At 39.4% G+C, this 25,839-nt stretch overlaps 1 protein-coding gene across 1 annotated transcript in view; it reads right to left on the reverse strand.

Annotated features, from left to right (window-relative positions):
- The window catches only part of LOC139452089 (attractin-like protein 1), a 51,342-nt gene extending 27,909 nt beyond the window's left edge, over positions 1 to 23,433 (reverse strand). Inside the window, exons 1-8 of the mRNA XM_071233402.1 lie at positions 23,195 to 23,433; positions 9,498 to 9,698; positions 7,930 to 8,061; positions 5,585 to 5,757; positions 5,232 to 5,394; positions 3,192 to 3,288; positions 1,316 to 1,526; positions 157 to 340 (exon numbers count right to left, since the gene is read on the reverse strand). Of these exons, the coding sequence (XP_071089503.1) occupies positions 157 to 340; positions 1,316 to 1,526; positions 3,192 to 3,288; positions 5,232 to 5,394; positions 5,585 to 5,757; positions 7,930 to 8,061; positions 9,498 to 9,698; positions 23,195 to 23,433 (1,400 nt within the window). The remainder of the gene's footprint in view (positions 1 to 156; positions 341 to 1,315; positions 1,527 to 3,191; positions 3,289 to 5,231; positions 5,395 to 5,584; positions 5,758 to 7,929; positions 8,062 to 9,497; positions 9,699 to 23,194) is intronic.
- Positions 23,434 to 25,839: the final 2,406 nt, after the last annotated feature.

Here is a 25,839-nt window from a genome sequence, read left to right on the forward strand (position 1 = left end):
ATCTACACAGTTGTGATAGGATGACATGCATCAACGAAGTTGGAGAGCCTGACCACCCGATCATGTTAGTCGCCCCTTATGGCAAGCATGGGTTGCTGAAGACCAGGAGGTTTCTGAAGTGGTTATTAAATCTAAAACTTCAAATTGATGACATACCATTTTTTCAATTCTGGATCATACGAGTACAGCATGTCTGTGAGGTTGTAGCTGGACTGGCTCCCTGACTTGTAGCCCCCAAACACATAGATCTTCTTGGTTCCGGGGTCATACACACTGGTGTGACCATATCCACCTCGAACAGAAGCACCGATTGTGTCCACCAGGCTCCAGGAGTCGTTGGCTGGAAGGGAAAGAGTCGTCAAAGGGTAAATACCACTGGCTCTAGACTCCCTGTAATAATACAGGCATTCACAGAATGTCAGCAGCTCATCTTAAATGCTAACACACTATGAAAATGCAGACTGGAATTTGGGAAATATTTTTCAGCAAAGTGACAGAAAACAAAGTAATTGGTTCGTGGTAGTGAGGCCAGAAGGCATGTAAAATTACAATGATGTCCCAGTTTGAATCCTCATCATATGCAATCAGTTTTTGCAAACTTGACCTCATATTTCAGTCTATCATATGCTTGACTATTGGGCCACACATATTTTATTTTTCGTTCCACGGGCCCAATGGAAAAGCAGGGGGAAATACATAAATTAACCATAAAATATTAATTTTCATTAATAGAGTTTTTAATTTGAGTAATATATACCCTCAATAAAAAATATATATCAATTCCATGTCTACATCACGATCAGTGATTCAAGAAGTGAGCTGCAGTTTTTAGTAAACTGCAGAATGGTTTTCATACGAACGAATAAATTTTGGTTTGGTTTGGTTTGTTGTTTAACGCCTCACTCAGCAATATTCCAGCTATATGATGGTGGTCTGTAAATAATCGAGTCTGGACTGGACCAGACAATCCAGTGATTGATATCATGAGCATCGATCCACGCAATTGGGATCGATGACATGCATCAACCAAGTCAGCCAGCCTGACCACCCGATCTCGCTAGTCGCCTCTTACGACAAGCATAGTCCCCTTTTAGCGCAAGCATAGGTTGATAGGATCTTCAGAGGTCCGAATAAATAAATAAATAAATAAATAAATAAATGATTGACATAGCTATTCATTTTTAGGTTGAGCGACCATGTATGGAAAAGCTGGAATAAATCAGTGAAACATAAAAATTAAAAAGCGTGGCCTCATTTCTCATATTATATTTATCCGCTCCTACAACTGTCAAGTACAACAATACAACAAACGTACCAATATCATATATCTGTACTTTGTTGAGGTAGCCATACAGAGGGCTGTATCCGAAGATGACGTGTATCTTCCCATCATGCAAATGGGCAGTGTGGCCTGACACACGGTACTCGGAGGCTGTCAGGTTGGTCCAGCTCTTGGCGGTGATGTCGTACATCCAGTTCTCACTGACGGGGATGCCGTCCACCACACCTCCATACACAAACAGCTTCTGTAACCACAACTGTGTCATCAGTATACGCAATCCGACAGTGACATACTTCTGTGTAACCAGTAAAATCCCTACATATTTTTTATTTTTGTATTCTTATCCTGCATTACTCCTAAATGCATATAACTGCTTCTTGTTGATAGAAGAAAAACTGTGTGAGGTCTTGCTGAAGAAGAAGTTGTTTCAATTAGCTGTGAGGACAACCCTATCACACAACTCCCAGGTAACCACAGATGTGATGATGTCACGGTCTTGACATTACTGCTGCCACTCACAGTGGCTACATCTGTGTCATTTCTGTGTAAAAATTTTGATTCCAACTTGCTGTATTGATTCTCAGTGAATAGTTCTTGTGATTCTTTTGTGCCTCCGGTTTGAATCTTCATATGAAGTTAAAAAATCCATCCATTAATGTCACTTCTTTGAAAGGCATTTAGAAGTTGAAGCACTAAGTAAGGATAAGATGTATGGATGAACAACTTCTTTATCACAGTTCGGAGCTAAGTTTCGGTGAAAGTTCTGACACCGTTGATAGCTTGGTGGAGATGTTAGAACCTACCCCAAAACATCACTCCTACTAAAGAAGTTACTTTTTTGATTGGCATTTAGAAGTTTGAGCACTAAATAAGGATAAGATATATGAATGAACAATTTCTTTATTACGATTAGGAGCGACGTTTGGGTGTAGGTTCTAACACTGTTGATTGACAGTATGGTTGACAAGTATATATACAGGATATGAGGCAGTTTTTATACAGTATACATAACAGGCTTCTCCACTCAAACAGTGTAACTACATCTTAAACCTACTCAACTGTATAAACACTGCCTCAAATCTGTATATATACTAGTCAACCATACTCTGTACATCACTTGCTTGATAACAGTGTTAGAACCTACACCAAAACGTCGCCCCTAATTGTAATAAAGAAGTTGTTCATCCATATAGCTTACCTTTAGTTAATAAAGAAGTTGTTTATCTATATATCTTATCCCTACTAATCCATCACTGATTTAGAACTTAATCAAGAATGGGGGACAAGGAAGTCCCTATCGTCTAAGCTGCTGCAAAATGATCATAACTGTTGATAAATGTTTCAGATTTTTCTTTTGGTTCCTGATTAAGATAAAACACTCTTCCTCAAGCTTAGTTGAGAATGTAAACACTTGGAGTCGCGAGAATGCCTTTTGCCTTTGTCCCACTTGAATCTCTACCCCCATCATGTTTATATTCTCAACAAAGGAATCGAGTTTTATCCTTTACATACCGTATTTGACGTAATAAGCGCCCAGGGCACTCTCAAAATTAGAAATAGGGGGCTCTTATTAGAATATAATTCTGGTGAAAGAGTCGAAAGATCGTAAATATTATGGTTTCTGCTGACAGCCTAAAATGATACAAAAGAAAAGTCTGTGCGTATTATACACGACAGATATATTTTTTCCAGAATTTAATTGCCTGTAATTAAGGGTGCATATCACACACGAGTGCGTATTATACATGAATAAATGTACAGGATATTGTGTACATTAATCAGTCGGAAGGGTGCTAATTGGGATTGTTCATTAGCCAATATATTGGCAAATATCGCTGTGGGCACATATTAGAGTGGGGCACTTATTACGTCGAATATGGTAACTCACTTTCATGTACGCTGGCATTACCTGGTCCTGATACAGAACAGTAGAGTGTCCGTATCGTGGGGGAGGAGCATCGCCTACCACAGCAGCAGGGCTCCAGGTGTTACTGTTGAAGTCATACCTGCAAACACAACATGGCTGAATGCTGAGGGCAATCTGAAGGAGACACACAGATGCCAACCCGACATTGAAGCTTTGGGGTAGTCAGTGAGATAAAAAAGTGTAATTTCATGTGAAAAAGAGTTATCATGACATGGGTTTTCACTCCGACATTTTTGTTAGGCCTAGATGTAAATGAACATTTGGTCTCATCTTCCTGAGGCAAGGGAGTTAACTGACTATAAAAGTCCAATGTTTACCCTTGCTGAACTAGGCTGGAATTTCCCAGCTCAACTGCAGCGCCACCAGTAGCTATTACGAGTTATGTTCCTTCTCTGTCCCTCCTACTGACCAATCAGATTCCATCTCTCATATCGCTTGCATTTGATTCAAACAAAATGGCAGGACCCAGTCAAGACAATATGATTGATAATCAGGATCCATATTGTATTATAATGGGTCTTACCCCACGAAGTGCATCAAATCAGTGAGACCCTTGATTAAAAACATGAAAACATTTGCAAAATTTCTGTCAACGCCCAGTTGACGGTACACATGATTTGCAAATCCTGCAGTCAACTGAAATGTGAATGTTGTTTACGAACCGGATGTCATTTTCGGTACGCGATTTTGATTGGACATTGCACAAAGCTTAACTCAATTCCAGCCTAGTTTGGCAAGGGTGGAAACTGGACTTTTAATGTCAGGTAACTCCTTTGCCTTTGGGAAGATAATGTGATCTAGCTTCACGCCCACATGTGACACTAATTAACTGTTTTTCAGAAAGGCAATGTGGTGTTTTGAGTTCTGAAGCTATATCGGTGTACATGCAATTTGTTCCCTCTTTGCACCCAAAAAAATCGATCAGCAAATGAGTGTGTTTTAACATGCAACCAATCAGAGACCTCATATCAGGGAATGAATATTTCAACACGATGTGAATGGAAAGCAAGGCTCTCACTGGTCAGCATAGTGAGCAGAATGCTTCATGTCACTGGTGCATTAACAATTTGCTCATGCATGTAAATATTTAATTTACAAATAGAAATTTGCGACTGAAGCTCTGTAATTAAGCGAACCCAACCATTATGAGTGGACATAATTCCGATACTTACAATTTTGAGCCTAAAATTACAACATCATGCTTGGCCTCCTCCAAATTACCAATTTTCTCCAATCTCATTATACAACGGATCTAAGTTCTCGCTACTGCTAAACAAAGATCTGAGGACATCCCATTACGGGTCATGCCAGAACGACCTTTCGCGAACTCTGACCGACCACTGAATCGACAAACAAGAAGTCTACATCAGCCAATTAGAAAGCAGCTTTCTTGAGCTTTACAGCACTCGTTTCAACCTGGTGACTTCCATTTCAGACTACGCTTGAACAATATGTTGACACAGTTCTCGATTAAAATTTTGAAAAGTGAACAAAACGGACATTCTGGAATGTCTAATATATGGTTGGGATTGTATGGCAGTACTTCCCACATACTGTGCAACGCCTCCTCCGTTCAAATGTTTATCCCATGGAAGCGAGAGATAGAGGATAATTTCACGGAATCAATCTGTAACTGTCATTCGGAATACCATGTGTCAACGTTTTCGAGGTTGCATGAGTAGAAAACACATTCCGACTGTCACTTTCATGACCTGGTAAGTGACTCTTTGATTGGTCGGATGAAAGGTCGTTCTGACGTGACCCGAAATCCGATGTCCTCAGATCTTTGTTTAGCAATAGCGATTGAGATTTGTCATTATTTTTTGGGGTGGGTGGAGGGGGGAGGGGGGTTAGAGGAGAGAAAATGCATGGATTACTTTTATTGTTCTTATATTATTATCATCGCAACCATAGTATGTGTCTAAATGAGTTAAAGCCTTCATCACCAACTAATGACACTTTTATCATCCCTGATTAGTCAGGAAACTGGAAAACTAGCACCCCAGCAGGAACAGCACATACTTCTTGAGACTCTCGTAGCTGTAGTCATTGAGGCTGTAGCCGCCCACGACCCACATGGTCTTGTCGTCAACGAGGGCGGAGTGGGAAGCTGACCCTGCCGGTGGAGTGATCGTCTGTAGAGTGGACCACACCCCATCCTGGTTGGTCAGGCCGCAGTCCTCACCTGTGGGGGAGCCACACATATTAGTACTGTCCATTAGTACTGTCTACTAGTACTGTACACTAGTACTGTTCATACAACACTAACATTAGTGCTAGAATACACAGACACTATCGACATAAGAACACACAGACACTTTCGACATAAGAACACACAGACACTATCGACACACCCCCTAGTCTGAAGTACTCACCTCGGAAACCGGGATCGCACACACAGATGTCGTTGATACAGGTTCCGTTATTGGAGCAGCTGTTGGGACACATAGCCGTCTCACATGCACTTCCTGTCCAGTTGGCATTGCAGGAACAGATCTCGTTATTACACTGCCCATTCCCCGAGCATCCCTTGGGACAGTCTCCAATGCTGGGGAAGAGAATACAACCAGTTACGCATCTTGAGTGGGTGGGTGGGTGGGCTTTGAGTGAGTGAGTGAGTGATTAAGCGAGTGAGCTAGAGAGTGAGTGAGTGGGTGGATGGGTGGGTGGGTGAGTGAGTCAAGATGTGGTAACAAGTTCATATCATCATGATCATAGCACTCAAGCAGATCTGAAAATATTTCAAAAGAATTTAGTTTTTTTACATCAGACTTCAGTCAGATTCAAAACTACAACTCCAAATAGCAGCATTTTGAAATGGAAAGACAGTTTGAAGTGTGACTTTCTGAAAGAACATACCTTAATTACCCATGTGCAGTGTCAGCTTATGGACTAACATTAAGTCCCAGAAAAAAGTAATCTTATTAAAAAATCCAAATCTACAAAACGAATAAAAAATCCAAATGGAGCCCAGAACAATTTTTAATTTCATTGCCAAACACCAGTGGATAGAACAAGATTAACTGATAACAAGCCAGAATCTAGCCTGTGAGCCCTGCAGACTTGGACAGACCCTAGAGCTGAAGCAATCTAGACTTGCTAAATCATTCTAGACTTGAGTTGGATTCATTTATTGTTTAATTTATTCTCTAGGGTGTGGGAGACTATATCAGCTATTATGGTTAAGATTGTAAATCTTGGAGCTAAGCCTATCAGATCATGCACAACCTTTCTGTATATAATGCCTAGGCTTGTCTTTTGATGGGATGCAAAAAAATGCTCTTCGGGTACATTTGTCCATTTTTTTATATTGTTAGGGTCGATGTGATCTAAAACCAATCGGGGAAACTGGCTGTCAGGATGTGAGTTGCCAATAGTCACATGGCCATAACCCAGGTGAAGTGCTCCTCCAGCAGGCTGCCACTGATATACGAGACAGGTATACAACTTCATTGAGTGGGATATCCAAGAGAAAGCTTCCTCCCTGCTTCCCTCCTTAAGTTTTATTGTTTTATTGTTTTCAAGCAGGCCAACACCATGTGTTTCCTTATGGACGTCACATAATACAGTTTGGATTATGCTAGACATCAAATTTGTGAGTGAGTGGGTGGGTGAGTGAGTGGGTGGGTGGGTGAGTGTTGAGGAGGATGGGAAAGTGGGTGAATGTTTTAGTGAGTGAGTGAGTGAGTGAGTGAGTGAGTGAGTAAGTGAGTGAGTGAGTGAGTGAGTGAGTGAGTGAGTGAGTGAGTTGGCTGGCTGGCAGCTCAAAGCAGGAAGAAAGACTGAAGTGACACAGGTTGTATAGGATTACCGCTTGGAAAGAACCTACTGCAGGGGTATGGTGCCGACAAACCTGAGAATCCTATTCAAGGGAATTCTTGGAATCAACACCTATGATCAGCTAAGGGAAGCAACTCCGCCCTGCTGAACTGGGTCACCAATACCTCCACTCGTAAGGACAACATTGTTTAACAATCTGCTTGTGGATACAGTAGGACTCCATATTATCGCGAAAATCTATATTATCACAGTATCGGTAAATATCGTAATTCCCGCCCTATCTACTGTTTACTTATGCAAATCTAAACACGATATTTCATCACTGGATCGAATACAGAACTTATTAATGATAGTTTTTGGAATGTTCTTGAAGTGGAATTAGCCCTTCCTCCATTCGAAATTGATTCAGAAAAGAACCCATTTTTTTACACAATGTCCCTTTACCCAACATAAGTCGTATGCATACTGATTATGCATAATCCCAAACAGGAAGTGATGTAAAGCACATATTCCACACGTGTCCACCACAAAATAGTGATACAGCAAAAATATAGAGTTGCCCACCCTTGAGTCGCTAATGACCGGTACTTTGTTTACAGAACTCCATTAAGAAAATCAATCAATCCTAATTGATGTGTCAGAAACGTTTTGACATTTTGCGTATGACATTTAATAGGTTAGTAAGCGTGCGCTATAACAATCCATTATCAATTAACTACCGCGATAATATAGTGTACCATGCTACTGATTCTTACACTGTATACATCGTGTGGTGCAGAATATAAAACTGGAAGAACAGCAGGAGGAATGATTCGTGCCAAATGGGAAGCAGTTCAACCATGAAATCCTGACATCAACAGTTATAGTAATAATCCATGGCACTGCCTGAAGAACATACTGCAATAGTGTTCCATCCCACTGACCAACCAGGTTCACCTACCTGTATGATATGTTAAATCCGGCCATGGTGTAGGCAGCGTCACTGTAGAAGTGGATGTAGATGTATGGCTGGTGTATACGAGTGATGAAGTCCACCTCGGTGTAGGCCTTGTCTTTAGTGAGCAGCAGGCCACTGGAATATAATAGTTGTGGTCAAAATAGGCCATTTCTTATGAAGCAGTTGTAGCATAGCAGGGAAGAGAATGCTGTATTGTCGGATATAACACACCCATAGCTTAACAGGAGAGAGAATGCTGTTTTGTCAGTTATAACCTACCTGTAGGATAACAATGGAGATGATGCTGTATTGACAGTAATAACCTACCTGTAGGATTACAAGGGTGATAATGCTGTATTGACACACAGTTATAACCTTTAGGATAACAAGGGCGATAATGTTGTAATGACAGTCATAACCTACCTGTAGGATAACAAGGGAGATAATGCTGTATTGACACACAGTTATAACCTGTAGGATAACAAGGGAGATAATGCTGTGTTGACAGTTATAACCTGTAGGATAACAAGGGAGATAATGTTGTAATGACAGTCATAACCTACCTGTAGGATAACAAGGGAGATAATGCTGTATTGACATACAGTTATAACCTTTAGGATAACAAGGGAGATAATGTTGTAATGACAGTCATAACCTACCTGTAGGATAACAAGGGAGATAATGCTGTATTGACACACAGTTATAACCTGTAGGATAACAAGGGAGATAATGCTGTGTTGACAGTTATAACCTGTAGGATAACAAGGGAGATAATGTTGTAATGACAGTCATAACCTACCTGTAGGATAACAAGGGAGATAATGCTGTATTGACACACAGTTATAACCTACCTGAAGGTTAACCAGGGAGATAATGCTGTATTGACAGTTATAACCTACCTGTAGTATAACAAGGGAGATAATGCTGTATTGGCAGTTATAACCTACCTGTAGGATAACAAGGGAGATAATGCTGTATTGACAGTTATAACCTACCTGTAGGATAACAAGGGAGATAATGCTGTATTGACAGTTATAACCTACCTGTAGGATAACAAGGGAGATAATGCTGTATTGTCAGTTATAACCTACCTGTAGGATAGCAAGGGAGATAATGCTGTAATGACAGTTTTAACCTACCTGAAAGTTAACCAGGGAAATAATGCTGTATTGTCAGTTGTAACCTACCTGTAGTTTAACCAGGGAGATAATGCTGTATTGACAGTTATAACCTACCTGAAGGTTAACCAGGGAAATAATGCTGTATTGTCAGTTATAACCTACCTGTAGGATAACAAGGGAGATAATGCTGTATTGACAGTTATAACCTACCTGAAGGATAACCAGGGAAATAATGCTGTATTGTCAGTTATAACCTACCTGTAGGATAACAAGGGAGATAATGCTCTATTGACAGTTATAACCTACCTGTAGTTTAACCAGGGAGATAATGCTGTATTGACAGTAATAACCTACCTGAAGGTTAACCAAGGAAATAATGCTGTATTGACAGTTATAACCTGCATGTAGGATAACCAGGGAGATAATGCTGTATTGACAGCTATAACCTACCTGTAGGCCGCCAGGAGGGGAGAGAATGCCGAGTCCCCATCGTGTATATAGAGGTGGTCCCAGCCACACTCCGTGGCGAACTGATGGAACTTGAGTCGGATGGTGGTGTTGTTACTGTTGGTGTTTATCAACCAGCTGCACTTGGTGTCCAGCGTGTAGTTCCCCTCACCATCATATATAGATCCTTCTGTGCCATTAAAACTGAAACACATACTTCTTCTTTAAAGGTTCTGCTGGGCAAAGGATAGAACAAGTAGCAGTAACAATAGGTATACCTGTCCTCATCTCAAATGTTGCCCATATTTGTTTTTAGCAGCTGTTTTCCTCAGTAGCGTCCAGTCAGTACGCTAACATCAATTTGAAATTTTATCATTGCATGTTGTGGGTGGAAATCCCAAAGTGATTTAAGTCTCTAGACATTAAGCACTTTGGTGAAACTCAGGGCACTGGCATGGTGCCGACAAATCAATCAGTCTGGGAATTTTCCCAAAAAACAATGTGATAAACCCATTAAAAATACAGTGTAAATTAAGTGAATATACACTACTCCTCTTTTGACAGGGATACGTGTATCTTTCCATGATACACAAAACTCATTCTGACATTCAACTGTATATTTACATATATCAGACTTAACCATGTTAACTGATCATCTCTATCAAATGTTGAGTTGCATATGATAAAATAAAACAGGTGAAACTGCTTGTCCTTAGTTCTGTAGTCTTAAGGGGGGACTCAAATCTTAATATTGGCTGTCCCAGCAAGTTTGATTGAAATCATCACAACACAGCCTTTTCTGTTGACTAACTAATTCTGTTCATGTCAGTGAATGTTGAATTTCAGATCATCTCATTTTCCCAGACAGAGCTCCAGATAACTTTTGGAGCAACTGAGTTTTTACTCCAGCATTGTCTAGGATTTCGATCTAAATCGATGTTAATAGGGTTATGACATTTTTCATTGGGTAACCAGTATTTTTTCACTCATCTATTCATTACTGAGTCAACATTTTATGATTTAAAAAAAATAATGAAATAATGCTTTAGAGGTATATAACTGTTCTAAATACATAGGCTTGACTCGGAAAGTAAATTAGCTCATAATTGTGTTATGGTAATTAGCTCCTTTGTATACATGCTGAGAAAGCTTCACTGGGTACTTACTATACATGTGAGTTTTTCTGTACTCAAGTTAATTGAAAGTAATTGGGTTTTGAATATTTGGGTGGGGGGGGGGGGGGGGGGGGGGATTTTTTACACATATACGCTGCTTATCTGCTCAGACAACAACTATCATTAAAAATGTCCTCCAGATGTTTTCTAATTTTGTTGATGGAATACATGTCATAGAATTATGTCCTTCAAAAAACAAAATCACTGCAATCTTGAAATGTAGGTTCCAAATTAATAGAACTTAATAAAAATGATAAAGCTACTGTGCTGCTGTTTTTGTAAAAGCATAAAGTTTCACATTTTTAATTCTTTTTTTCAAGATGAAATGACTCTTCTCCACTTACTTGTCGTCATGACCGCAAGAGAAACCATAGCAACCAAAATGTCAATAAATCTTCTGTGAGGAAAACCATTATTCTTATAAGTATTAAGCATTCCCATAATTTCTAATTTTGCATGTTTGACAAAAAACATTACTTCAGTGAACACTGATATAACATGATTTTGTTTGTTTGTTGTTTAACGCAGCACTCAGCAATATTCCAGCTATATGACGGCGGTCTGTAAATAATCGAGTCTGGACCAGACAATCCAGCGATTGATAACATGAGCATCGATCCACACAATTGGGATCGATGACATGCATCAACCAAGTCAGCGAGCCTGACCACCTGATCCCATTAGTCGCCTCTTACGACAAGCATAGTCGCCTTTTACGGCAAGACTGGGTTGCTGAAGACCTATTCTACCCCGGAATCTTCACGGGTCGGATGATAAGCATTGTTGATTGATACAAGAGCAGACCAAAAGGTGACGAGTTCAATTACATGTGTCTTGCTACTTTTTACTCAGAGTACAGGAGTGAGGATGGGTTGCTGAAGAATGCTGAATCAAAGAGTCGGATCACGCACAACCTTCCACTTCCTCTCCACTCAGAAACGGTGGCACGAGGTCCTGTGTACAACACACAGGTCACACATCAGGGGCAGTTAAGCAACGCTGGTCGCTGGGGGACCGTGTTCGGCAGATGAGGGCAAGTCGAGCTTCAGTCCCTGCCTCACACTGAAGCACATGTAGCACATGTGGTGTCTCTTTAAGCAAGTGACAGTTCAAAATATGCCTCTGTTCACCCAGCAGTGAATGGGTACCCGGTAGGATGTGACAGTATTATGACAACCTACTAGCGCCTCTCTGGCACCAGTGGCAGCATGGATTGTATACTCCCCAGGGAGATGAGAAAGATAATCAAGTGCACAGTGACTATTGACCGATGTAATAATAGAGTAGCAACATGAATGTAATGGACGTATTATTATAATCATCTCCATAACTGAATTTAGTTAAAGTGAGTGAGTATTATTTTACGCCACCTTTATTAATTTTCCAGCAATATTAAGGCGAGGGACACCAGAAATGGGCTTCACATATTGTCCAATGGAGGGAATTGAACTGGGTCTTCGGCGTGAGGCGTGAATGCTCTTAAATGCCTGTGGCAACATACGCAACAGGGAGACATACCCTATTTTCTTGAGTATAGTGCACACTTTTAAAAAAAAAAACAAAGCTGTGTAGAAGGGGGTGCGTATTATACATGAAATAATGAGTTTTGATGGGTTTTTCCCCATGGAAAGATATTACCTTGAGCATGTAACACCGGAAATACCACGTCAACAAATCCAGACTGAAGTATGCAAATTAATCATGTAATTACACTGTCTGGCTATAAAAAGTGTTCTTTATATATCTGCACTTATGTATGTAACTTATTTCATTAATTTTATTCAAAATTACTTTTCATATTGTTTTAATTAATTTCGGCGAAATTGTGTGTGAAGCGATCGGAAGATCGCACAACTCAACGTTCTTAACAGCAAGCACGGTCAGATTACCGCTATTGACGCCTTGAAACCAACATTAGTTGACAGAGAATGGATACATATATCATGAATGCCATACTTTGACTCGTTAAAAGTCATATTTGTTCTAGTTTGACGATTCTATGTCAACACGTAGTTCTCGCTAGAGGGGGGTGCGCATTATACATGGGTGCGCACTATACTCAATAAAATATGGTAATAAGGTCATCACTAGATACATGTACAGTGTATTCACCATGTTCACATAACCCTCACCACCCAATCCCTTTAATGGCCTCATATCATGCTGATCTAACAGGATCAGGTCGTTAGGCTCACTGACTTGGTTTGTGCATGTCATCTTATCCCAATTGCGTAGATTGATGCTCATGATGTCAATCACTGGATTGTCTGGTCCTGACTCAATTATTTACCGATAGCTGGTATATTGCTGAATGTGGCATTAAACAACAAACAAACAAAACAAAATACAATCACTCATACCTGTTTAGTGTCACAAGAAATCATCAATCTATACAGCACATTCCAACAAACTAAATCATTTATTTCTTAAAGATACAATGTGGTCTACCATCAGCTGGCCATGACTTGGCAAAATACCCTCTTATATGAATCACATAGCTTTGTTCCCCATTCCTTAATGTTCTACAAATCTGTTTGTCAATGTTCTTTCAAGTGTGATATTTGTTTTATTTGAATCAGAAATATTGTTAAATCTAAAAAATCTGACAAATGAAGAATTTGCTTCAGAACTTCAGAAAATACTGTAAAATTGTAGCTCTACAACTGATTAAATAAAATTGCCATATATTCAATACCAACATGATTTAATCTAATTATTTAACATTAAATGTGTCCAATAAATCATGTTAATAGTTTCTAAACTTTTCTTGTCCTATTTCGTGATATTACAAGCAACAACATTTACCACATCATTGTTGACAGCTAAAAATACCTTGTTTGATTGTCACCTTATATAAAAATACCAGCTACAGACCTCATTATAACACAAATTCAAGAGAAACAAATACAGGCTGTGACAAGGCAAATATTTAGAAATATGTTTCATTTAGAATTTAGAATATGATTTATTTGGACACAAATAACAACTACATCCTCTCTGTAAAGCTGTTTTCATGAGATACCACATGTGCTGTTATAGTGAGGATATAAACTTGTATGTGAATCACAAGCTTACAGCACCTTGAAGCCTCCATTGTATAACAACCACACCCACTCCCTGTAGTTCAGACACTCGGTAGCTTCCTACTCAAGATGTTAAAGTCACACGAACTTACAGATAGAGAGATACATAACTCCATGACATTAACAAACAGTCTGAAACACAAAGCTTCAACAGCCTCAGAAACTTGTCTTTTTGTAGATTTGCTTGTTTGTTGTTTAATGCCGCACTCAGCAATATTCCAGCTATGTGACGGCGGTCTGTAAATAATCGAGTCTGGACCAGACAATCCAGTGACTGACTTAATGACCATTGATCCACGCAATTGGGATATGATGACATGCATCAACCAAGTCAGCAAGTCTGACCACCTGATCCTGTTAGTCACTTCTTACGACAAGCATAGTCGCCTTTTACGGCAAGCATGGGTTGCTGAAGACCTATTCCGACCTATTCCAAGGTGCTTTTTAAGACTAGTCTGGAGGACTAGTGTAAACAATTCACTAGTCCTCAGAGTTTTTAGCTAGTTCTTAAATGAGACAAAAATGATTACATACTGTAAATCTGGATAGTTTTGCGTCATGAACTTAATGCAAGTGGCTAACACTACCCTCAACTACATCTGGAAAGTTTTGCATCACCCTGTTAAGATTACCAAAGATCAAAGATACATTTGCACTCGTTATTTTTTTATAAGCAGGAAGCAGCATTATGAAATAATAACTCAGTGTCAGTCAGTGTTTTTTTAAAACTATAGATACATGTGTTATTGTAGTTGACAAGGGAGGTTGGAGTATGTCTGGGTTAGTCAGTGTTATATCAACTTAGTGAGTGAGTGAGTGAGTGAGTGAGTGAGTGAGTGAGTGAGTGAGTGAGTGAGTGAGTGAGTGAGTTGGGTTTAACGCCGCTTTTAACAGTATTCCAGCTATATCGCGGCGTGTCAGCTTAATGTGGGAGGAAAGCCCGAAGTGATGCAGGTCTCAGACGTTTACCACTTCGGTGAAACCCACGAGCACGGGTATAGTGCTGACAAACCTAGAAACATAATCGGGGCGAACCGGGATTCAAACCCACAATCATAGGTTTCTGGCGTTCCCAAGTGACACAACTCTGCACAGCGAATCGCGGTGCCTTTGACGGCGTGGCCACCCATGCTCCCAAACTTGATGAAATACGGCACTTACGACTAGTGACCATGGACTAATTAGACAGTTGACACCAAGTGACAATGTGTAATCAGAGAATCACAAGCTACAAGGGATTACTTGTTACATCATGTACCAGCTGGTTTGACAAAGTGTGAAAGCAATTAGAGAAATATGCCTCCTTACGACTTTTGTTTGTTGTCTGCAAATACTGAATCATGAAAATATTGCGAGTGTGCCAATCACAGTTTTTAAAGTCCTTTCCAGTTGCAAAACTTCCAGACTTACAGTATTCTGTCAGTTACATTCAGTTCAAATTTGTAGCAAAACTGAACATTGAGGACTGGTTGAGTATTTAAAGTTGCACTTTGTGGTAACTTATAAATTTTAGGTTCTTAAATGAGTTGCTTTCTAATCAATGTTACTACATTTCAATCACTGTAAGTAGCAATTAATGACACAATGAACAGTGTTCCAAGTTACATCATGATGTGTCAGCTTGGTGTGGGAGGAAAGCCGCCTCAACCCCAGTTTCTAAAACTGAAATGAATCTTGGATTTAGTTAAGCTTATATTTGTCAAGGTGATTAATTACATGGTTTTGTATCACCACTCTAAATATGTTCGCCGTTCACAAAACAATTTCATCACTCAATCCTGGATGTAGAGATTGATTTGATACAGAAACAAAAATGAGCATATAAAATAAATTTAATAAAATCTTACTGTGTCTATCGATACCGTTTCACCATATTCAGCACACAGTATCAATATTTCAATTTTGTCTGCCAGTCACACCTCTCAGATAATGATCATTATCGCCATCACTGACAATCAATTCAGTGCCATAACGCCCATATAGCTTCCCAACATGACAGTCACCTTTGCTTAGTTACCATCTGGTTGCCATAGTTATTAGCAAAGGATGGACATTATCGGCAGGAAGAATCCTTTAACATTTCTCTACAGCAGCAGGTTGGAGCGAAAGAACAGATGACTGCAGATCTTTGGTTATCTCAAATGTCCATTTATCTTCTGGGTGAGGATGTAATAGCTAACTTGATGGGAACCTGATATATCTGCGTAAGCCACGGAGTACTTATTCACAAATAATCATTTTCACTGAGTATTTATATTTTTCCTCGGGTATTCAGTATATTTTTACCCCTTAATGTCCAGTATATTGGTCATCTTAACCAATGAGTGAACATTTATTTTAAATAACACTGCTTAAAATGCTGAACACTTGTTCATGTTCTGTCCCAGGTGGGTCACATGACATATAAGCTGGTGACAACAGTGATATACCACGGCACATCAATGTCATGGGCACTACTCTCTGAGTTTGTGTAAGGGATACCTGTATTGGATACATGTGTAAGTTACAAAAACGAGAGATGGGCATTATTGGGCATTATTCACTGCGCTAGCGTTAGTGTGATCTGTAAGGTGATATAGTACTCACGTGATGCAGCCAAATTGGGGAATGTCACTTAGTGTTGTTAATCCTATTGGTCTGATGACATATCCGTGGGAATAGTAATTAATAACGGTACATATATTTGTGAATTGTATGAACATTTACTGCTGTGTAACATTAATAGCGGGTCCTTCAGACACACAATTGTCAAGTGGCTTAAAATAGAAGACATGTAAGATGCATTCAAAAACTGGATTAAATCACAATGTGTCACTGCCATCCCTGACCTGACAAACTTGACAGACTACATGTCTCTCCTTGTGCCGTGGGTGAGTGAGTGAGTGAGTGAGTGAGTGAGTGAGTGAGTGAGTGAGTGAGTGAGTGGTGGTGGGTGAGTGAGTGGTGGGTGAGTGAGTGAGTGAGTGAGTGAGTGAGTGAGTGAGTGAGTGGTGGTGGGTGAGTGAGTGGTGGGTGAGTGGTGGGTGAGTGAGTGAGTGAGTGGATGAGTGAGTGAGTGGATGAGTGAGTGAGTGGATGAGTGAGTGAGTGAGTGGATGAGTGAGTGGATGAGTGAGTGAGTGGATGAGTGAGTGAGTGGATGAGTGAGTGAGTGAGTGGATGAGTGAGTGAGTGAGTGAGTGAGTGAGTGAGTGAGTGAGTGAGTGAGTGAGTGAGTGAGTGAGTGAGTGAGTGAGTGAGTGAGTGAGTGGCCAGTGTGTCCAGTGCAGTGCGTCATAATTATTGGCAGATTTGATCCACAAAACCCTTCAAATGATTTTGAACACCTAAAAAATAATTTTCAGTTTCCAAAAACATTCAAATGCCCATGAACTTGATTAAAGTGCAAGCATTGTGAAAAAATCATAACAGATTTTTAAGGGGCCAATATCATGTACAATACCATGGTCGAGAACAAAATGTGTGAAAACTTGTAGATAGACATTTTATTCAGTATTTAAACTTAAAACTTAAAGTTAGCGCTGACGAGCTTAATTAAAAATATGCATTTTAAGGTCTATCTTGCATGTCAGTCTAGGCCCGCAAGCTAATTGGATATTACCACGAGTCAGTCAGAATGTATGTGATCATTTCATTAGTTGTTGGAGACCTGCGTTGTACATATAACGCTGGTATGGATTCTATGCATGTCATAAGTGTGGCTGGTGGTGGGGGGAAGTGTGTCAAGTAATCTTGATTTAACGTGAATTACATAATTTTAACACCCTAAGATACATTCCTTATTAATTTTAGGGTGCAGGTTCCACACATCCCCACCCCATCATTCCGTGCCTTTTTGAAGTTAGACATCAACATAATTAACAGGAACGGTGTTTTTCACACCTACCACTCATCTCACAGCAGTAGATTATTGAATGTATGTCAGCGGTCAGTCCAGGTATCAAAGAAAACTCAGCTGTGTGTACAGTGTAATGTAACACGTTTGCAAGTGACACGGATTCACTGAGTCTATGACATGTCGCTTCATCTTTGAGTCTAGTCTACAACAGGATATTGTGACTTGGAGAAAACCCAGTCTGTGTTTTGCCATCACTTGTAATCCATGCGTCCAAGATTGGGATAATTCTGATTATTTTCGTCACTATTGTCGGTCACAGGTAGGGGTTCACTTCTGAAATCACCAATTCATCTTTCTTTCTTTCTTTGTGTGTTGTTTAACGCCGTACTCAGCATTATTCCAGCTAAATGACAGTGGTCTGTAAATAATCGAGTCTGGACCAGATAATCCAGTGATTGACATCATGAGCATTGATCCATGTAATTGGGATATGATGACAACCACCAACCAAGTCAGCGAACCTGACCACCCGATCCCGTTAGTCGCCAGATATGACAAGCATAGTCGCCTTTTATGGCAAACATGGGTTGCTGAAGACCTATTCTACCCCGCATCTTCACGGGTCGATTCATCTTCCAACATATCCAAGAACCATTCACATTCCATGAAAACTCAAAAAACTATTCTCCCTGTCAGAGTCGAACATATCGACAAGATGTGACCAGGATACCGCAAAAAGGACCGAAGTATGTATGATCAATGCTTCATCATCTCATACACTGGTCAGTGAATATTTTAAACACAGAAAAGTCTCACAACAAAATAAATGAAAGTACAGAAACGCAAGAAAAGATATAACTGAAGAAATAGTATATTTCGCACATTGTCTCATTGAATAGTGAACTCAGTTTGTGATGTAAATGGCCTTTGTAACATTTCCGTTGTTAAAAGAAAGAGGAGTATATTTTAATGCTTTAATCCCACTCATGCGAAGGAAAGCACAGTCTAATTATGATCATTGTCTAATTGCGGATAGGAGAATGTCTAAGGGTTAAAAAGGGCAAAGAAAAGGTTTGCTTTGTGGAGAACGTATGCAGCGAACCATGACCTTGAACCGAGGCTCATCTGCTAGAGTGCGAACAGAGGGGTTGGTAAGTGCGATCAAGTGTGCGATCCACCAATGGATCCACATATGGATCCTCTGTATATAAAGGCTCCATCTCCTCTGCATTTCCGTTTCAGCCTTTGAAACTGATAGAAAGGACAAAGGTGCAAATAAATCTTATTCACACGTCACTTTCGATGTTTTGAATATATTTGCATTAATGACGTTACGACACATCCAAATCTGCAAAGTTGTGTATACCTATGAGAATTGCCGTTTAAGTTCAATTAGAATTAGTAATAATAGCTTACAACATGCAGTGTTTTATTATTATTATTAATATTATTACACTAATATTGAGTAACCACGGCAACACACGAAGCCACTTCAATATTTCCACGTAAATCTAATCTACATTGAACATCATACATTCGCTGATGGTAATTGTGTGGTCAAGTGGATGACACCAAGTACTTCCTGGTGTGGCTCAAAACGCATGAAACCTCATGTTCCTTTTAAAGCACAGCTAATGGCTTTTGTCAGCATGGTCCACAGAGAGACTGTCACACGTACATACATTTACCTTGATCAAAGGCAGCTGCACATCAACACTAACATACAACATGAAAGGCCTTCTTTGGCAGCTGTGCTCAATAGGAGAAGGATTTCAGAAAAAAAAAGCTTGAAATTTTAGGGGATTGTGGAGCAGGGTTTGCCTTCGCCTCTTAAAACTTCATGTTATTATGACGCCTTAGCTGTAATACAGGGAGTCATATGTCCTTCAAAGCGGGTCATTTTAACAAAATACTAATTGACGTTAGATTTTGTAATAAATTTAATTATTAATTTCAAACATGTTATCTTGTTTCTCTAATCAAGCTGTTTAAATCATGCTTTAAGTATTTATTTACTTACTACACAGTTGCTTATCTAATTACATGTAATTTGTAATGTCCAATATTTTTTATTATATTTGCAGATAACAGATTGATATAGACTGATAAGGGAACTGCTATATAATATCTTAACTCTTTACATGATGTGGCGTAACCTTTTCTTGACAGTGACTGACAGGAAATACAACCACCCTGCTTGGCAACTATTGAGACTTATTTCTGATTGGCTGCAACTGAGAGCTTGCCAGTACGTCTGTTTCATTTGTAGACATCAGGTTATCCAACATTAGACAAAGCTGATATCGGTCATATTTTATTGTCAAGGGATAAGTCTGTTTCAAATTATAATGTTCCAACAGTATAGTGCAATTAACTGATTGTGACAGTCTGAATGATCTGTGTCATGACTGAAGCAATGGAGAAATAATATTGCATATTTTCTCCTTAGTTTGCGTCAAATACACATGTTTTCAGCATTAGGGCAAACCCTGGTGGTCTCATTGAGGCTTGCTCTACCATGTCCACAGTATGTTAAACTAGGAACATTCTCAAGGTGTTTCAACATCCAGCTATGACAAGGACCCAATGACAATCATGCTTTATTTCATTTTCTAGGACATTGACTGGCTGTACTCCAAAATGTCTTCAAGATTTTATTCAAACTGGGTAATGACATCTGGGACCAACATGCCCAAGAGTCCTACCAGTTTATGATTCGGATTCACTGATATATGCAGCCAGTAGTCCATCAAACTACAGTAAACTACAGTTAAAACGAACTCAAAGGGACCACCAATTTTAGTCTGTTATAACCGAAGTTCGTCGTAAGCATTTCGACTGTCCGATATCTTGGATCAAGTCACATTTTCTCTCTCTCTCACCGTCGCAGTTGTTAGACAGAAAATATTCAATTTAAAGGCTATTACCTAATCACTGTTTTACTATTGAGGGTGTAAATTGAGGACAAGTATCAGTACTTAATCCATCTAATCACTTGCCTTCAATTGTTTATTGCTGCTTTGAACAGCTATGCGTGCTCGTGGATGTTATGATAGGCTGATTGATGACAAGCAAGCAGTGCAGAGATTAACAGGTCATAATAACACATGGGACCATAAAATTGAGTTTGCTATATCCAGTTTTTCGTCATAAGCAGGTTTGTTATATCCATTAATTTGGTACGATAAAATATACAACAAACACCCGGGACCATAAAAACTTATTTTATATATGTAAGCTCGTTAAAAAACGAGTCTACTGTACTAGATATTTCGTAAGTTTTTTTTATATACTTAAGGATAAACAAATTATATTTAAATACATCCTGCACGGCTAAGTTCTGATCATAATGTACCGAGTGACAAAAACAGGTGAGTGAGTGAGTGAGTGAGTGAGTGAGTGAGTGAGTGAGTGAGTGAGGCATAATGTTAGTTATGTCACACATGTCTGAAAGCCTGAAGTGATGCAGGTCATAGACCTTTACCACTCAGTTGAAGCATGTCATCGAGGCTCATTAATCAATCACTGGATTGTCTGATCCAGACTCGATTATTTAAACACTGCGGTCATATAGCTGGAATATTGCTGAGTGCGGCATAAAACAACAAACAAACAAACAAACAGAAGTGAATTCATAGTAAATTGTGGTGCTTTAAGACTATGAGTCAAAATGATAAGAATTCAGAAAACAAATGCCTATACCTGCAGCAGTATTGCAATTAATAGTGACAAGTAACTATATATCCTTTCCCAGTTAAGGTTATTTCCAGCACATGACTTGACAACAAAGATAGTACACAAAGATCTCATAATAACATTTGCAACAGGACAAACTTATGATTATTTCCACTTAAATTCACTGATACGTTTGTACTTATGAGGATCTTCATACTTTACTTCCCCAGGCCTTAACATGTCCACATACTTGCTATCATCAAGACCCAAACTTATATTAAGGAAATATTTATAAATATGTTAATGAACATAAAAAATACATATTAAGCAAGGCTATTTGTAATGTTAATTTCTATTACATTTTGAAACTACAAAATTGTGAATGATAAACATGATAAATTGTGATTATGCTCAAGAATGAGCATAATTCACAACCACTCAAACCATGCACCCCGTAACCATGGTACCATGGTCATCAGGCATTTAAAAGTGATATCATGGCTCAATTTAAGGAACTTGATTTAACAGGCACTTTGTAAAGTATATGTTACATGAGTATATGCTACATTTCTACTGCATGCATTATCGTGGTAATAGTTCAGTCAAGTTCATCCCAAAACTTATTTTACATGTAGCATGCTTCGTGAGCAGAGCGAGGCAACCAACATATACAAAATTCTGGACCAGTTCTTGTTAACTCCAATCTCGTTAAAATCAGAGCTTAGTTCTCGCTATCACCAAACAAAGATCTGAGCACATCCCATTACAGGTCACGTCAGACCTGTCATCCGACCAAACAAAGCGTCGCTTACCAGATCATGAACGTGACAGATAGAATGTGTTTTCTAATCACGCAACCTCCAAAACGCCAACACAGGGTATTTCGAACGACAGTTACAGCCTGTATGGCTGATTCCGTCAAAATTATCGTCTATCTCTCACTTCCATGGGATAAACAGTTGAACGGAGGAGGCATTGAACAGTACGTGGGAAGCACTGCCATACAATCTCAACCATATGTTTGTTTGTTCAGTTTTTCAAATTTTAATCGAGAACTGTGTCAACATATTTTTCAAGCATTGTCTGAAATGGAAGCTGCCAGCTTGAAACGAGTGCCGTAAAGCTTGAGAAAGCTGCTTCTTATTGGCTGATGTCGACTTCTTGGTCGGTCAGCGTTCGCAAAAGGTTGTTCTGACGTGACCATTAATCATGATAATGGGGTGTCCTCAGATCTTAGTTTAGCGGCAACGAGAACTTAGATCTGATTTTAATGAGATTGTGTTTACTGAAAACTTGTACTGGCTGGTGCATATGTGATGACCAGTTATTGCCAGTTTTGAGTATTATTTGTGACATAACAATATTGTAAAATTAGAAGTTACTTTCAACTAACTTGGATATTGTGTGAAACTAGGAGCAAATGCACCACTTATAGCAGTGTTGGTAATAAATAGAAAGGTGATATTTGTCAGCCAGGTGGTTTGAGAGATAAACTGCCACTGGACAAGTGAAAGTTATAGATATAAGCAGACTTTTCATCTTTAGCATGTATACTGCAGGCATATATATATATATACCATTGTATACATGGTAGAGTGAGAGCACCATTTATTGTTAACTCGATTATTTGCCTCCATATCAATATCACCTTATTAGTGATTAATGATCACTGGAAATACTCATGCAAAATGCTGAAAATCATTCGTGTATAGCATCATGTTCGTGTCCACTGATGTAATAAAACGGATAATCAACCATATTTAGTTGTATTCAATGTGACAATGTAAACAAACGTCACTCACTGGTCATATTGGCCAAGTAATGAAGACAACGTTTACCACACAAATAGACGTTCATAATGATACCACTGACAGTAAATGCCTTCTAGATAGTCTTAACATACCAAAAAATAACCACTAGTAGACTTACCTTCTCCGTCCATAACACTTCTCACACCTTTCCCCTGTCCAACCTCTCTCGCATTCACATTTACCACCGACACACTTGCCCTCGGAACAACCTCCCTGTGGACATTTTGGTGAAGTACACACTACATATTCCAATAAAAGATCCTGAACAATTAATATCGTCAACAGTAGTCCACATAGATTCATTTTTCTTTTTGACTTCCTTTCCCGTTTACATACCAACACCAAAGTGTCGGCCATCTTTTGTAGACTCTCCGACTATTTCCGTGATTTTCCGGAAAACGGGCACCTGCTGAGCGAATCGTCTCCCATTTAAGTATTTTACGAACGCTTCTAGCACTGGCGAAACTCGTGTATTCACTTATTACATCCTTCGTGAATGAAGGTAAAGGCAATGAGGAAGCTTTTTTTCAAGTGTTATAAAACATGTATGAATAGAAATATTGTTCCAAGAGGAAAAATAACTCGTGGAGTTACACACATCCATTTCCTGGTTCCGGGCGAGTGAGTGGGCTCGATTGACGGTTATTCAGCTATATCTGTGTCAGCTTAATGTGGGAGGAAAACCCGAAGTAGGTTTTAGACGTTTTTTGACTGCTTTAATTAGGATCCAATCAGCTTGTCACAACTGTATAATCCATTTAATCCTTATCCTTACTGTATATATGGCTTCACTACTCCTGTACGACCCGTGTACTTCAATACTCTTCCATCAGCAACCCAACACCTGCTATCTGTTCCTCATTATAGACGTTCCAGCTATGGACTTAAGACTTTCAGTGTGGCTGCCACAAAGTTATGGAATGATCTTCCACTTGTGATTAGACTTTCCTCGACATTTCAGACATTCAAAGCAAAACTAAAGACACATTTGTTAAAAAAAGCTTTCCATGTGACATTTGAATGTAGCGCTTTGAGCATGAACTGCTACATGGAGGCTAGCGCATTATTAGTGCACATTGTTATTATTATAAGGGTAACACTGTTTTTCATGGCATTACCATTTGCAGAAGCCCGAGGTCTTCCATTAACTGCCCGACGGAGGAGGACAGTTGAAAAGACCGAGGGCTTACTTATTTGCCAACTTCTAGATTGCCAATCAAACAGTTACGATGTATAGGATTGTGGCACGCCTTAAAGACAAATTCTTGAGGAGCAGCCGTGACCCCTACCACCCAGTTATAAGCAAGACGGGCTTCAGTAGTTAAACTTTTGCACGTCAAATCTTTGTCAGGGTTCGATTCCCCTCCAAATGAATTGAAACTTGTATGACTTGGTGTCTCTCGTCAATCGGTGATATCTTGGATTCGAACCTTCGACATATTTATGTTAGTTCTGTAGGTAATGCTCATAGTGTGTATTCGGCTGGCATATTCGGTGAAACGTCATCGTTCATTTCCCATAAACATGGATATATTTACAGAAGCCTTTTAGGGACATGTGTTTTTTTTTTTAAATTTTCGATACTATGTTGAAATTTCAAGATACAGAAGTTAAATGATAGGTCACGTCTGTAGTGCCTTTGAAAAACGTCCGAGATAGCAATTGGGCCTTTCTTGTAGCTACTGGTCTCGCCCAGTTCTTTTTATGCCTGGATCTCCATTTCAGGCGTATGAGACCAGTTCTTCCCGGTCTTAATGCAATTTATGGTATTCCTACCCACCAGGAATCAAATTATAATTTATCACCATACGTAAATTCTGTTACAGATATTTCTGCACCAAAAACGTTTTCGTGGATAGATATAATTCACAAATAATAATTATATTACATCCATCAAATTAATACAAACTATAAAGAGCCATGTACTTAACTATTCTAAATTATTGACCCCAGTTGCCCTGGTTCGTAACCTAATGACTGGATATAATACCTATAGAAATGAATTACGTTCTCTCTATGAAGCGATGTTATGTCAAATATCGTCTGTTACATGCACGCGGTAATACAGTGTTTTCATGACTCAGATGCTCAATCGGTGAGTCAGTGAACGGCAAGTATCAATAAAAGATTTCATATCGAAGCTCGCAGTCTAATGATGTGGTTTGCGATGGCGCGAGCTAAGATATATTGCCGTAGCAGCGAATAGCCGTTGAATATTGAATATCTCTTTGCCGTGCTCTCTAAATGTTATACAGACGCACGGCGGTGTTGTGTAAGGATCTTAGCTCAAGGGCTAAGTCTATTTGGTGTGATGAACAGTGTTATTGCGACACTCGCTGTGCATATTGATCCTGTCCATTTCTGGTCAGCGCCTGTCTTGGAATAAAGCTGTCATCCAACCAACTGACCAACCAGGCGGTGTAGACCTCGGATTAGCCTGTCACACAGTCCCTGAACCATAATACTTTCCCTTCTGCCAGAGCCCTATTATATGGTCTCTGCTTCTGCCCAATCCTTTCTCTAAAGTCATAGCCCTAAATGAAACAAACTGTTTGATGGGCATTCTAGAAGTTGGTGAATAAGTAGACAGACAGACAGACAGACAGACAGACGGACGGACGGAGAAACAGACAGACAGACAGACAGTTTATTAGGGTCTCACCTCATGTACATCAATATATACAGAAAATAATATACAGCTATTATAAAAGTACACAAGCCATTCTAGAAGAATCGCGAGAGACCATATATAAAACAGGTTAT

This window comes from Haliotis cracherodii, unplaced genomic scaffold (assembly GCF_022045235.1).
Source record: "Haliotis cracherodii isolate W230 unplaced genomic scaffold, xgHalCrac1.p SCAF_9, whole genome shotgun sequence".
Classification (NCBI taxonomy): domain Eukaryota; kingdom Metazoa; phylum Mollusca; class Gastropoda; order Lepetellida; family Haliotidae; genus Haliotis; species Haliotis cracherodii.